This window comes from Molothrus ater, chromosome 20 (assembly GCF_012460135.2).
Source record: "Molothrus ater isolate BHLD 08-10-18 breed brown headed cowbird chromosome 20, BPBGC_Mater_1.1, whole genome shotgun sequence".
NCBI lineage: Eukaryota > Metazoa > Chordata > Aves > Passeriformes > Icteridae > Molothrus > Molothrus ater.
The window spans coordinates 9664973-9680044 of NC_050497.2; the positions used below are offsets into that span (position 1 = coordinate 9664973).

General features: G+C 46.8%; 1 protein-coding gene across 1 annotated transcript; it reads right to left on the reverse strand.

Annotated features, from left to right (window-relative positions):
* Window positions 1-72: 72 nt before the first annotated feature.
* On the reverse strand, window positions 73-10114 carry STOM (stomatin). Its single transcript, XM_036393981.1, has 8 exons — window positions 9976-10114; window positions 6643-6746; window positions 5748-5820; window positions 4765-4847; window positions 2843-3046; window positions 2202-2348; window positions 1588-1759; window positions 73-698 (listed from the first exon to the last, which is right to left on the reverse strand). The coding sequence occupies exons 1-8, from the start codon at window positions 10022-10024 to the stop codon at window positions 568-570; spliced, it is 963 nt and encodes a 320-aa protein (XP_036249874.1). The 5' UTR covers window positions 10025-10114; the 3' UTR covers window positions 73-567.
* Between the last annotated feature and the right edge of the window lie 4958 nt (window positions 10115-15072).

A 15072-nucleotide genomic window follows, 5' to 3' on the forward strand; every position in this document is an offset into this window, starting at 1 on the left:
TTGCTTTCCCTCTTCAGAATTATATGCATTTGAGACCCCGATAAACAGTATTTTACTCTTTCAGAAACTCACTCATTAGTAAACAGCATGTTTTTTTATTCAGGATGAGAGCAAAAAAGCATCTTGTGCTATCAACAAGAATTCACAGGGGTGGCACCTGCAGCAGCAGAGGGAGTTACAGGGTGACTCATCTTCCCCAAGGATTAACCTGGAGCTGTGCTGTGGCTCTGCTTCCCACTCCAAGTGCCTGAGCACAGCAATGCTAATTATTCCAGCTTTGTTAACTGTTTCTCCTGCTCCCAGCCAGAAGTTAAGCTCAGCTTACATCAGCTGCCACCTTGACAAACACAGAGTATATTGCTTTGGTGATGCAGAGGAAAACCTGCCCAGCAGACAGGCAGAAAAACAACAGCAATTGGGCATCTCCTGCCAGTGACAAAGGCACAGCGTGTCGAGGCACAGGTACCCAGGCCTAAATCACCTGTAAATACAGAGCTGATTGGAGCAGAAGGGGCATAAGAAACTACTTATGGAGTTATGCTGGCCAGTGGGAGAAGGGCACTTACATCAGTGATCTTGGCATTTCAGTTCCACTGCCTCGTCCCAGATTTTATGGATGTCAGACTCAATACTGGTGGCAGTCTGACGAGTCTTAGTCTTCCCTACGCTGTCTCCATCTCTTCTCTTATTAATCCGTTCTACAGGGGTACAAAACAGGAAGTTCAACAGCTTGGGTTATGTGAGCTGAGGCCCAGCTGCTTTGAGGTTGAAATGTAAGCCCTTATTGACACAACAACCACTCCAGGTCTGCACAGAGCAGCACCAACAGGTAAAGCACCAGTGCAGCGCCTTCTGTTAAACACCACTCGTCCCTGCTGCTGGTTACAGACGTGTCATTTCCTAGAGAAATATGGTTGTAGATCTGGATGAAATGCAGCACTCTGGTTTTTAAAACATATTTTTAGGAGAAACAGATGTAGAGCCTTTTCAGTGCTTTAAAGCAGTGCAACTCTATGCAGACACAGCCTCATAACAACGGCAGCCCATCAGTGACCACAAGCACGTTGTATCCATAACTACGGCATGTTTGTGCCATTCCTGGGTGGCAGAAAGTCAGAAAGTTTCACTAACAACTGTTTCTCATCAATGGGGACTGGTTTAGAGAACACAAGCCTGATTTTCAGGAGCCCCCAGGACAGTATTCTACTTCCCTTGCAGGGCTACAGACCCGTTTTGTAGAAGGAATAATCCCAAATGTTGGATCACCTCTACCACAACTGGTTTCTCTTCTGTTTGAAAAGGAGGCTTTGGATTAGAGGTGTTCCATCCAGGACAATATGGATAAAGTTTATTTAAGATCACAACCTGCTTGTACTCCTTCTGAGAGGCTTTCAACTTCAGATATTGCGATTGTCCACATTCACAAACATTACATACAATTCTATAACACACTCAGTAAAACAAAAAGGTTCCTCAGCAAACCCACTTTGCTAACACTGCCACAAGCTACAATACACAGGGAACTCAGTGCTGCAAACGTGGGCTGACCCCGAGCTCGCCCCTCCCAGTCTCCCTACTCCGTCACACCTAGCAGGCCCTGCAGGATGTTTATGGGCAGGGGGAAGACGATGGTGGAATTCTTCTCGGCAGCGATGGTGGTCAGGGTCTGCAGGTAGCGCAGCTGGAGAGCAGCAGGAGACTCCGTGATCACCATGGATGCCTCCTTCAGCGCCCTGGACGCGTTCATCTCCCCCTCGGCCTGCGATCACCTGCGGAGGCAAACGGGTCAGACTGAGCTCAGTCCTCAAACTGAGCTCCAAACAGGAGGAACAGGGAATGCACAGGCTGATCTCGGCCCTAGGCAGGTACCACAGGCACCCTGCTCATGACCTGCCCTGGGCACGTGCTTCCACCCGTCACAAGCTGCTCCTGTTTGCTCTCAGGCCCCAGTGCCTGGTATCCTCCCACCCAGAATGCAGGATCACAAAAGCTGGCATCAGGTCTTGAGAATGCAATGCAAGTATTTATTCTGTCTTCAAAAGCTTTTGGGCTTCTTCCAGCACTGCCTCTCAAAAGCAGAGGCACTCCCCACAGATAGCTGAAATTACTTTCTCCCTCAAGCTGTACTTTCTGTATCTACACGGGCTTGAGAGGGAATGGTGTATTTCTTACTTGGGAAAAACCAAATCCAGCCCCCAGGCTGATGTCATTACCTTGGCTCTTGCCTCCCGGGCAGCCTCTGCTTCTGCAGCCATGGCTCTCTGCAGCTGGACAGGTAACTTCACATCCTTGATCTCCACACGTTCCACCTTAATCCCCCAATCATCTGTTGCCTCATCAAGTGTGACCTACAGAAGGCAGGACAGGTAAGTGAAGCCACACACCTGCCTCAAACTAATGCCCAAATATGAAGAATGACCAATAAACCAAATGAATTCTCTTCAAATTCTCAGACCTTCAGGGCTTTAGTATTTGTACTATGATGTGACAGCTAAAAGAGCTCAACTGTTTTAAAGTAACAAAAACTCCCAGAGCTTGATTAATGTATTGAAGGAATTCTGTGGCACAGTTTCCTCCCACACTGAAGGACTGACACAAGGATCCAGGGAAGCCATCCTCTCCTGTATCCCTCATTCCCACATGCTAGCCCCACTGACCCTTAGTGCTTTAGTCCCTCATTCTTATTTTACAGAGTGCCCTCCCAAGAGATCTTGTCAGGGCTTTTCCTACAGCTCCAAATCACAACTGATCACTTAGAGATAAAACAAATCCCCACCTTTAAGTGATCCATGGGATTGCTGCTTTACCTGCTGTGTGATGCAGTGCTCCAAGATGCTCCTACCTGCATGCTGCGGGCAATTTCCTCACGGTCAGAGAGGATCTCAGAGAGGCTTTTGGTGCCCAGGACGTTCCTCAGGGTGGTCTGTGCCAGGAGCCGGGTGGCTGAGTCGGCGTTGGTGACGTTTGCCACGGCCAGGGTGGCGTTCTGCACCCTGTAATAAACCACTCCATCCACGTTGATTGTCACCGAGTCCTTGGTCAGGATCTGAAAAGCAGTGGGGAAAGTACAGAATATTCCATAAATACCAGGTTAATTATTAAGACAATCACGTATTTGTTTTACTACACCAAGCCCTGGTTTCCCACTGTCTTGAACACAAAAGTCCTTATACACATATGCTGCATGGGAATGTGCCCCAGTGTTCACAAACTTCCCAGTACAGCTCTGAAAAGCTGAGACTAAATATGGGATTAGAAACTTCTCAGTGAAAAGCACATTCCATTCACTTTGCCTCAATGTTATTTTTAACCCACTTCATCGAAATCACAGAGGAATCTGCAAGTCGTATCAGTGACAGGAAAAAGAGAAAAGGCGGAAATTATTTACTCTGAAATTCATCTTCACCTGAGAAGGTTTAACCCGTGATTCTGGCAAGGAATCACACCCAGGCAGGTCCCTGGGCTGTCTTTCAGTGAGGTTTCCCCAGGGCTGTGTGAGGCAGCCTGACAGCAGGGCCCTGGGACTGTGCTGCAGAACCGCACCTCCTGGGACAGGAGGGTGGCACTGCACAGGGGAGCTCAGAGAACCTTGTTCCATGGTACACAATTCCCTTCAAGACTCACCTGCCCTGTCCCTTCCCAAACGACCTCTTTTAGCAGGCTTTTCTAACACAAAGCTAAAGAATGAGTAGCATGCACAGAAATCATGTTGAACAAATAAAAATTGATTTCTGCCTCTACGTAAGGAACACAAACAAACCTAAATCCATAAGCGTAATTTAATCAAGCCAAAAGAAAAACTGGATTACTGATGGCCTCACTAATGGTACATCAGCAGCTGCAAGCACATTCTGCCTGCCAGTGATTAGGTTTCTCCCAATTACCCTTTAGAGTGTACCAGGACAGCTGCCATTTGTCTCAATCTACAACTAACCATGAGCAACAAGCCCACAGCAGATCTGACAGGAAACAGATGCAGCACACAGCTTGAAGGGAGCATCTCTGTGTCTCAAAATGCACCTGATACATGAGTGATACAGTTATAACCATCAGGATACAATTGTTCACTAGCTTATTTTTAGAGGGACACTTGGGTTTTATTCTTTTGTTATCCTTTGAGTTGGCAGCACTGAGTTCAGCTGGCTTAATGCTCTGGAGACATTCTGCTACAAAGTTAGGATGTCCAAGGCAAATCAGACTAGAAATCAAAGTAATTTTTTTGTTCTTTAGGACCTGCCATGAGTGGCAGCACCTTCATCATGTTCCTGTGCAGGGCAGGGCACAGGAGCCACGTGCACACCAACCCAACAAAGGGAGCTGACCACTCATTCCCCCAGCTGCTATAAATAGCATTTGATGTATATTCCAATTTCATCCCATTACTTGGGCCAGTTTATACATGTAGATAAATTGGCACAGGACAGATCCCTGCTGTGCCTGGAAATCTTCCAGATTTCACAGAGGCAATTAGGGGATGTTGTATGAAGCCCAGCAGCCTTCGTTCCAAGCCCCTCCCATTCCAGCTCTCAGGCAGTGTTCAATTCTCTCATTTGGTCCTCAGAGCATCACCTGTTTTCTCTCAGTGCTCTTCCCTTACTGGATGACATTTCCAAGGGATATATGTATTCTTCACAATACACTGCACTGCACAGGGAATCTGTATTCAAACTGCACATTACCCAATACTGAGAGGGGAGAAGGAAAAGCAAAGTGCACAAAATTCTGCAAGGGCTTTAGTAGATGCAAAGGCAAATGCAAACTCACCTCCTGAGGAGGGATATCAAAAGAGATGGTTCTCATATCAACTTTGATGAAGCTGTCTGTGCAAGGCAGGACAAAAAACAAACCTGTGCCAAAAAAATCCATTCAAGAAGATGTGAAAATGGATCATTAGAGCAGACAAAACTTGTTACTGCAATAAGGTGAAATCCAACTGTTGTGGCTGTGCAGATCTTTGTGAGGAACTCAGCAGCACAACACTTGTTAGTGGCTTCCAAACCAAGGTAAGATTTTCCAAAATACATGCTGAGAAACTTCAATTTATCTGGGTAGCACTTAGATATTTTTAACATTTGGAAATAAAACAGCCCCAAAACTATTAGCAACTACTTTTAAAAATGTTCCCCACATAGTTACTTGTGGGGCCTAATTCTGGCAAGCACCAATCTCCTGCCTTCTGCTCTGGTGGCTCAGTGAGCTTCTTCAGCTTTCCAGCAATGTGGAACATTGCAAAGCCTGGGTGAAAATGAAGGAAGAAGCCATTGCCCCTTGCTGTCACTTTGAGCAGCAGGAGCAACAGCTGAAAATAACATTCTTCCAGGTCTCAGAGTTCTAACAACTTGTCAAAACTATCAAATACTCCACTGGCTTCTGTTACTTTTGAAGGATATCAAGGCTTTCAGACTCATTGGGTTTAACTGATACATCAACCTTCTTTTTTCAAATAACCCATTTGATGCCATTATTCCTCCCTTTACATTTAGTGCTTTTGATTCTGCCTGCAGATCATACATTAACAAAGGAGAGCTGGGTAGAATTAAGTTTGCTGCCTTCTCAATCCAGAGTACAAATCAGAACTTTATGAGCTGGAAGAGACCCACGAGGCTCATAAATTCCTGTTGTAACACATCCTCTTACTGGAAGTTACAGAATTCTTGAGAAATCCATTTGCCACTTTACTGCAATGTCTCTACACCATGATTGTTTTGCTGATGACTAATTGGAGGAAATTGCTGTCCAGGACATACCTGGTCCCTTTGCTCCCCCTTTCAGGATGCGTCCAAGGCGGAAGATGATGGCTCGCTCGTATTCCTTGATAATCTGGAACAGATTGGTGGATGTCATGCACCTGATGGATTCCAAATTATGTACACACCAGGCTAGGACAGGCTTGAGTCTCAAATTTAATACACACTTCTCTACTGGCTGCTTTTGAGAATTTTAGCTAAAACTTTATTGTCAAAAAGCAAAGAGCAAAAGGAAAAAATCAGGACAATAGTCCACAAGAAATATTCCTCAGACACTCAACAGGAGGGCGCCTGGGCAGGTTCAGGCACCAGCAGAGCCATCAGGAATATCCTGGCAACAACACAACAAAGTGCAGCATTTGTGACCCAGCAGGGATTTTCCAGCTCCAATTCTGATGCCGCATCAGCCAAGCCAGGAGGAAATAACTCCTCCTGTCTGGAAACTGCAAACATCAACCTCAGAGTGATCACAGATAACACTGTGTCTTCAAATGTGTCACGTGCAGCCACATCCCTGTACAGAATTACAGATTTCTATTTACATACTTCATATTTACATGAGTGATATACAGGGAGATACCTTAAAAAAAATCAGTTCTCTAAGAGTAGTCATGGGTTCTTGCAATTATTCTGATCCTTCAAATGAGCTTATTTTCTAATGACAGCTGGGCAGATGTAGTGAAGACACCAATGCAGGAATTATTTTGACCAAATATTATAATACCACTTTTCTTTTTGGTTTGAATGCACTGCAGTGCTGGGGTCTGCTATAGCTCAAGAACGAACAGAGCTAGATTAATTTGTGTTCATTTTCTCAATGAATCCAATTGAGAACAATAATAGCCACACTGCATTGCTGAAAGTTTTAATCCACCTTAGCAGTGAACGGTTTTACCTTTATGCACATCCATACTGATATAGGAAATGTAATAACAGTGAAAAAAATCGAGGCCATCACCAGGATCCATCCACAAAAACCGAGGCCAGAGTTGGTATCATCTACAAAAGAGCAGAAATTGTCACTTTTTAAAACCAAGAGTGCCTATTAAAGTGCCTAAATTGGATATTAATATTAAATGTTCCTAGAAGTAAGTCACTGTTAGCACTACTCCTCTGGGCAAATGCATTAGGTTTAGATCAGAAATCAAATTAAAAGCCAAATTCTGCTTTGATTTTCATCGGTCTCTAAGTTGTACAAGACAGCTGAGAGCAGAATGCTGTCCAAGCAGCATTTTTGCAGAAGTGTACCAACACTGAAGTTTCAATTCCCAAATGCCTTTCTCTCCCCCAAGTTCTTGTAGCAGAGTGACTCACAGGCAGCAGTGGGATCATGTTCCTTTGTTTTCTGACAAGTCAGAGGAACCTCGTGTAAGGGGCAGAACACAAATGCCCCCAGCCTGCCAGCTCTGGGACAGCATTGCTGGAACCTGGGTTCTGCTCCAGCTGGAAGGGGTGCACATCTAAGGAAACCACAATTCTCACACCCAGTGGATCTGGGAAGTTGGATAAAATGAGGTGCAAGATTAGCTGGAAATGAAATAAAACCTCCATAAAGATTTTCTTGGCCAGAAACTCCTCATGCCTTATTCCTCTGTCAATGGAAGACACCTGAAGGTTACTCTGGGATCAAATAACGAGCTGGTGGTTTCAAAAGCTACCCTGCTAAAGCCATGCCAAAATGTGGCCTGGGAGGCATTCACAGAGCTACAGGAAGTTTCTTATCCTGCCAGCTGAGACTCCTAACGGGCTGCCAGGAGCCTGCTGCCAAGCAGGGATATCCCCAGGTTCCACCCTCCTACTCTGGAGATTTGGAATTTCATGTAGAAGTCACACCTCAAATGATGTCAAATTTCAAGATTGAGCAAAGAGGATGCTTTATTTAGCACCAATGTGTTGTTCTTCACAATACAAGAAGGGAGAGAGATGCTGTCTGGTGGAAAACTCTATGAGATACAAGAACCATGCCTTGCATGTGTGGGATGAGCTGGTTCTGCAGCTCCTGGAGGTGATGCCCATCCCTGCCCGCCCCACAGGCTGAAAACAAGGGCATGACCCTGCCCAAAGTGCTGGCTGACAGTACCCCTAAACCTGCCACTGGATTTACCCTGAGCTAAAAGGCAGGCAAGCCCCCACCTTGGATTTATAGCCTGCTGTGGTGGGCAAGTGTAAGCAGGCAATAGAAAAAAATGCAAATATTCTTGAGCAACCTTTTTGAGAAATAAACCACAAGGAGAAGGACTATTAAAAAAATAAAAACAAAAACTTAATTGAATCAGCCTTCAATGCCTTTAAGGCTGACTGGAACAGTTACCATTACTTTAGCAAGAAATTATCACTTGGGCCATCAAACTGTATTAAGAATTTATAATACACACTTAGTGCTAGAGGCTAAGATGGAAGGGGAAAATTCTCGTTACAGCTTGAGGTGTGGCACATGGTTCATTTGTGATTTATTTCCTTCTGCAAAGACTCCACAATCCAAACAAGCACACCACTGTCAAACAGCAAAAATGTGCCCTGATGAAAACAAAACGCCAATTCCAAAGTGAATTACGTGTCTTCACAGATGCTTCACAGAGCATTTCAGATGGGAAAACCCCAAAATTTTGACATCCAATAACCAAAACTACGTCTCATGCCACTTACTCCATATTTTATTGTGATCACATAAGAGCTGCAGGAGAAACCACCTCAGCAGTGTGTTCAGGAAAGGCTTGCAGAGACAAGATTGACACCGATGTGACCGTGGTGAGGTATTAATAACTAAGATAGTTACACTGAAATGGAGATCCTCTCCAAAGATACCAGAGCCAGGATGTGCCACTGGGCACCAGGGCCAAAGAGATCCACAGTTATTTGTACAGCTCAAATTACCCAGCCAAAGGCTTTGTACACAAAGCTTTCTTATAAATACATTTCATTCCTTCTCTGGCTGCAAACAAGGAAAGCATAAAATAAATCAGGACTTTTCTGTTGCCTGTTTCTGAACAATGGAAGTAACAGGAAAACATTCCAGCTTCCAGGGAGTGAAATTGCCAGTTGGGCTATCTCAGTGCATCTTCTCCAAAATGTCCTGGCCCATGTCACACACCTAACACCTCCTAACTGAAAGGACAAATCCCACGTCAATAATGATACCAAGAAGTAAAAATTCAGTGCAACTCATTGCCCCACCTGAGGAATTCTACCACTTCCTCCAGTCACACCTAGACAGGATTTGGCTGTGGTGAAAAGCCACAGTAGTGTGAAAAAACAATCTTTCAGTTCTCCTTGTTCTCCTTTCCTGGTGCAGCGTCCCAGAGATTACTTCTGTTGACTCTGTCATCATTTCCGTAGTTTCCCCCTCAGTGACCCGAGTTACAGCACAGGAAAGGAAACCACGCACCACAGAAACCCGCCCGACCTGTGCCACCGGGGCAGCTCCTGGTGCTGCTCCGGCACGGAGCGGGGCGAGGACCTGCCGGGAAGGGAATCACCACCTGCGGCCACGGTACCCGAAGGGGCAGCGGGGTCAGTGCCCCGTTAGCCGGGGCTGGGGGCTCAGCATCCCCCGTTAACCGGGGCTGGGGGCTCAGCATCCCCCGTTAACCGGGGCTGCGGCTCAGCATCCCTCGTTAACCGGGGCTGCGGCTCAGCATCATCCCCCGTCAACCGGGGCTGGGGGCTCAGCATCCCTCGTTAACCGGTGCTGAGGCTCAGCATCCTCCGATAGCTGGGGCTCATCAGTCCCCGTTATCCGAGGCTGGGGGCTCCGCACGCCCCGTTAGCCGGGGCTGGGGGCTCAGCGTGCCCCGTTAGCCGGGTAACCGGTTCAGCAGCCCCCGTTAGCCGGGGCTGGGGGCTCAGCATGCCCCGTTAGCCGGGTAACCGGTTCAGCAGCCCCCGTTAGCCGGGGCTGGGGGCTCAGCATGCCCCGTTAGCCGGGTAACCGGTTCAGCAGCCCCCGTTAGCCGGGGCTGGGGTCGCTCCGGGGCCGCCAGTCACGCCGGGGCTCAGGGAAGCGGAGACTGCCCGGGAAGCGAAGCACAACCGCTCCTCGCTCCTCCCGCGGGCTTAACTTCGGTGAAGCATCTTCAAACTTTCCCCCTCGACTAAATGAAGCAATAATTAAAACCGAAACAAAAAAGCGGAGAGAGAGAGAGAGAGAGACACGAAGGCGCCCCGCGAGGATCGGCCGCTGCGGGGCCGTTTGGGGACAGCTCCTGCCCGCTCCCCCTGCGGCCGTTACCTGCAGGCCGCCGGGGCTTGGCCGCGTACCCCGCTTCCTCGTCTGACATGGTCCCCGAGTCCCCTCAGAGCCGCCTCGGCGTCAGTCCCGCGTCCCCTCCGAGCCGCCTGTGCGCTGCCCCGCTGTCACCACCGCCACCGCTCCCAGCGCCTCAGCACCGCCGCCGCCGTCCCGCCGCGGCTCCCTCAGCGCCGCCTCAGCGCAGCCGCCACGCGCGCGCCCCGCCCCGGCCCGGCCGCGCGCTCCGGGTGGGGCCGCGCGCGCCCGCCCCCGCCGCCAGGGGGCGCCGCTGGCGCTGAGGGCGTGAGGGAGCGGCCATGGAGCGACCCCCGCCCGCCGCCGCGCCCGGCCCGGGACAGCGGAGGGGAAGCGGCTGCAGGGCGGCCCAGGGCTGCAGGCAGGGCAGGGAAGGCATGAGGACCGAAGGAAAAGGCAGAGAGGACCGAAGGGGAAGGCAGGGAGGACCGAAGGAGAAGGCACGGAGGGAGCGGCCGGGCCGGCGGGCAGCCATCGCCTGAGGTGAGTGAGCCCCGGGCATCCCCTCCTGAGGGGAGCAGCGAGGAAAGTTCCAGCTGCCCCGGCCGCGTGCGTCGTTTAATGTTCTGTGAGGTTTTATTGCTTTTCTTCCCCACGTTCTCTCACTCTCACGTGGAGAGTTGGTATCTTTCATCCCTTTTGGAAGAGGCCAGAGTAACAATTTCTGCTGCTTTCCAAGGTCCATCCACAGAGACAAAGTCTGTGCAAAAGTACATCACACACACAGGCATTGCATACCAGATTGTTAAACCTGACAAGAGTTCCAAAGTCGAATTCAATATTAGTGTGAGTTATGAAGTCCATTAACAATTACTGGCTATTCTTTAACCTTTATTTCTCTATGGGATATTGGTAATTAGTGGGCACGTGCAAACATGCATCTGTCATGTTACACTGCGTACTGAGAGAGGGCAATTGCTTCTTCATCATAAAACACATTGCAGCCTATGAACAAAAATGGTATTAGACTATTAAAATACTTTTATTTTCAGTGTTGATGTTATTCTTTGTTAAACTCTTCCTTGGAAGAGCCTAAATGGACAGCCTGAATCTTGCTGTCCATTATGTTCCTGATGAGCAAAACTTTTGGTTTGGTAGCACAGTTGGTTGAGGCAGAGGTAGGAGTGGAGCTGAATGCTAAATGTACTCGTGGTTCTCGATGTCTCCAAGTGACAAGAACAACCCTGGAGAATGACCAACACTTTCTCCAGTGAGGGTAAGACCCCTCTTGCACACTTTTCCTATTGCTGCTGTGAGCTCCTCCTGCCACGTGTGTGCCAGTTGATTTCAGACTGATCCAGATGAGCAGTACGTGAACCTAAAGACTAAATCTGTCTCTGACCTTTTGAAAGTCCTTCTGTCCATTACCTTTACTCATATCTTTGCTATTAATACATTTATGCATGCTGACACCTGCTGTTCTCATATTAGTAATTCCACAACCTTTTTGTCCTACTGTCTACAATCTACAACTTTGTGAGTTTAACTATGCTCTGTATGTAACACATGGGGCTAATTCTTCACATAGGTGAAAGGAAGGGAGAACCTGTGAGCTGTCTAAATGAGAACTGATAAATAATCGTTCTATGCTCAAGTTGTCACCTGCAGGCAGCTCGCAAATGCCACGTAAGAAACTTAAAATGCAATGTGATATTTGACCATGGGTTGTAAATATCACCATGCTGTAACTGAATGAAAATCCATGAGATTTCATGGGCTGGTTGACCTTAGGATCTCCTGGCAAATAGGCTGGTTTAGAGTGCATCAGCATTGATAAGGAGGAGGAAGGAAGGATGTGCTGGAAATGGGAGGGAAAGGCTCTGTGGAAAGAGCAGATGAGCTGGGAGGAGCCCCTGTCCTCCACAGCAAATTTGCCCCTAGAAAAATCTGAGCTATAAGATATGGTTCTATGATTCTATAGGTGCTTTGAAAACTTATCTCATGAAGAGATGTACAGCATGGGTTTACCTGTTTTCAGCAAGAAAGAGAAGCACCTATTCATTTCTCCTCTCTAAAGTAAACAATAAGCAATTAAGACCTCCAAGAGCTGGGAACCCCGGTTCAGCAGCGTCTCAGCAGCAGCTGTGGAGTGATGTACAAATTTGTGTTTGCTTAAAGAGGAAGCTTCTCTCTAATTTTAGAGGCGCCTGCATTCCATTAATTCTATTCTTTGGCCGTTTGCCAGGGAAGTTGGACGAGCCCCTGGGTGGGGTGGGCAAGGACACCACTGTTCTGTAGGGCATTGCTGCCATCTGGTGCCATGGGGTGCTCTTCCACAGGGCATTTCTAGGGCACTGACCAGCGGCAGAGCTTCCCTTCCCCTCTTCCCTCCCCTTCCCCTTTCCCTCTCCTCTCCTTCTTTGCTAAATAATAACATTGGAATATCTTCTCTTCTAATTTTTGGTTCAAAAACTAAAGGAAAGGAAGAACTTGATTTCTGTCTGCCTAGAAGAAAACAGTGGACTTGTAAATTGATTTATTAATCTGTAGGTCTTATGAAGAGGAACATTTCATGGGATTTTGACTTTATTATTTCCATAAGTCAGTGTCATTTCAAAGATGAGAGTTCTGGCAGCAGGAACTCCTTGGTACTGCTCTGTAGTGAAGCCTGGTTTATTTAACCTTTGCTTGAATTCCAGCGTGTCTGGTGAGGAGTTAATTAGAGCCCACCCACACGAATCGGGAGCGTTGGGGCGTAGCGAAGGCAATGCTCCGCTCTCGGGATGTTTTTTGGGATGTGCTTTGTCAGCGGGATCTTCCTGCAGTGTCCCAAGCTGCCGTTAGATGTCAGCGGGGCACTGAGCGCAGCCTCCGCTGGCAGCCCTGCCTCAGGCTTCTCTTCAGTGCATGAGTTTTTGTCACCTCAGTGGGTTTTTAAACACAGTTAAGTAAATTGTAGTCCCCGAGGATTGTGGAATAATAGCAAAGGCTATTCCTGAAACTGCTGTTGATTCTTACTTTAAAAAGTAGCTGGATGTGGAATATTCAGATTCATAACTCTGGAGCTGGCTTCTTACACTAAACTGCATGTGAAACCTCAGTTTTACTCATGCTCTTCTAAACACAGGAAGTGCTCTGTGCTGTGAGCTTCCCACAGGATTAGCCGTGGCAGGTTGGCAGTGAGGTGTGCTGGTGTGCCTTATTTCAGTGTGCTTTTCCCAGTTTACAATGCCTTTTAAGCAACTCTTACCATTGTTTTCCAGTGCTCTTTGCCATTCTGAGTTTTCAAGGGTGCATTTAAGCATGTCAGGACATCTACTGAGCTCCTGCTACATATGTCTTTAAATATTTTGCTGAATTTTTAATTCTCTGGAGAGCTTTTTCACTTCCCTTTTACATTTCCAGTAGGTCTGTCTCCATATATTTTGGCTTTAATCTTAAAAGCGCTGCTCTGAATCATTTTCCCCTAAAACATCTCGAAGTAATCAAACCCAGAATTGCAAGTTCCACAAACATTTCCCACGCTATAGCAGCCTGCATTTCATTTAGTTGCCTATTTTTATATCATGGGACTATTTGTTTCCAGTGGAAATAGAGTACATATATGTTGGATAATAATCCCAGAATAGGAATGTCCTAAAATCAGGTTTCTTTAAACAGAGTAATTTCTCCCACATTAAAAGATTCATAGTTTAAAATAGCTTTGAGTCTGGGAGGTTCATTATTTTGATGTTGTTTACACTTAGAGAATACAAATGGAAGTTCATTCAGAGCAAAGCTCCTCCTGAGGGAATCCCGAGCTTTGGGGCTGCTGTACCTGGATGTACAGGAGAAAGCAGGAATCACAGCAATCTGCCTGCCCTCTGGGGTGCTGCTGCTGGGGGCAGCTGAGCTTTGAAACAAAGCACTGTGCAAAGTAATCTGCGTTTTTGTCCTGACTTAGGATACTTGCATTATGACAAGTATCAAGAAAATCTGGTCAAATTTTCAGCAAACTGTTTTACTGCCAAACTATCTATGAGTATTACCAGTATTTTAGAAATCCAGAACATTCTACACAACTCACTCCTTTGAATTCTCCTGTACCCCCTGTTAAGGGATATTCAGGTCCACAAATACAAATCAAAGTCAAATTAAACTGTCCTTGCTGATGGTACTTGCTGACAGAGAGTATTTTGGAGATGGTTTTTGTTTTCTGAAGTGTTTCTCACAGTTCAGTGAGGCAGAGGACTGAGTTTTCAAGAGTCCCAGCAGTCCAAGAGCTCCTCCAGCCCCAGAGCCAGTTTGGGGAGGGGAAGAGAACAGAAGAGGCTGTGGCAGTTGTGAATTTCCAAATTTGCCACAGCCCTCCAGGCCGTTTCTCTAAGGAGAGCCCTTCCTCCTATTTCCTATGCTGGTCGTGTGCACAGAGCCTTTAGTTGTCATTTCTGGGCTTACCCAGGATCCACCTGGGCAGCCAGGGCTCTTCTTGATTTCTCAATATAATGATTTCTTTACTTCTGTAAGTTTGGCAAAAGAGAAACTTTGTGTCTGACAAAACAGAGGAAGCCTGAGGTAACGCACACAAAGCAAGCACATGTGCTAGAACAGCCAAAGTCATCAAGGTGCCTCAAAGCAGCAGTGGAATGTCACTTTGCCATTCCAGAAACCCAGGCTCAGAAGGAATCCTCCTGCAGATGTCACTGGAATTGCAAGTTTGTCTCACACTTAGATTGCCTGGGGGGGGTAGCACTTGTAACTGCTCCATCCCTGGAATTAAGGAGCAGAGCTGCATTCCAGAACACTGGCATGCTTGAAAGATTTAGTTGCAGAATAAGAGATTATTCTGCTGTAAAAACAAGATACTGAAGGGCTGTACATTTCACTCTGTGTATTTAATAGTTCTGTATTTTAAACCAGAGTAACTGTGTGAGACACTGAAAGCAGCTCTGGACAAACAATACAACCTAAACCTGATGATAAAAGTAACAAAACTCTGGGGACTTTGTAATAAAAATGTATTTTATTGCAAATACATTTCTGGCAGCAGTGATTAAACTGTACTGGATGCAGAAAAAGAACTAAAGGAAATGTTGAGAAAATGAAGACAAACGTTTGTACTCACTTTTATTGACAACAGAA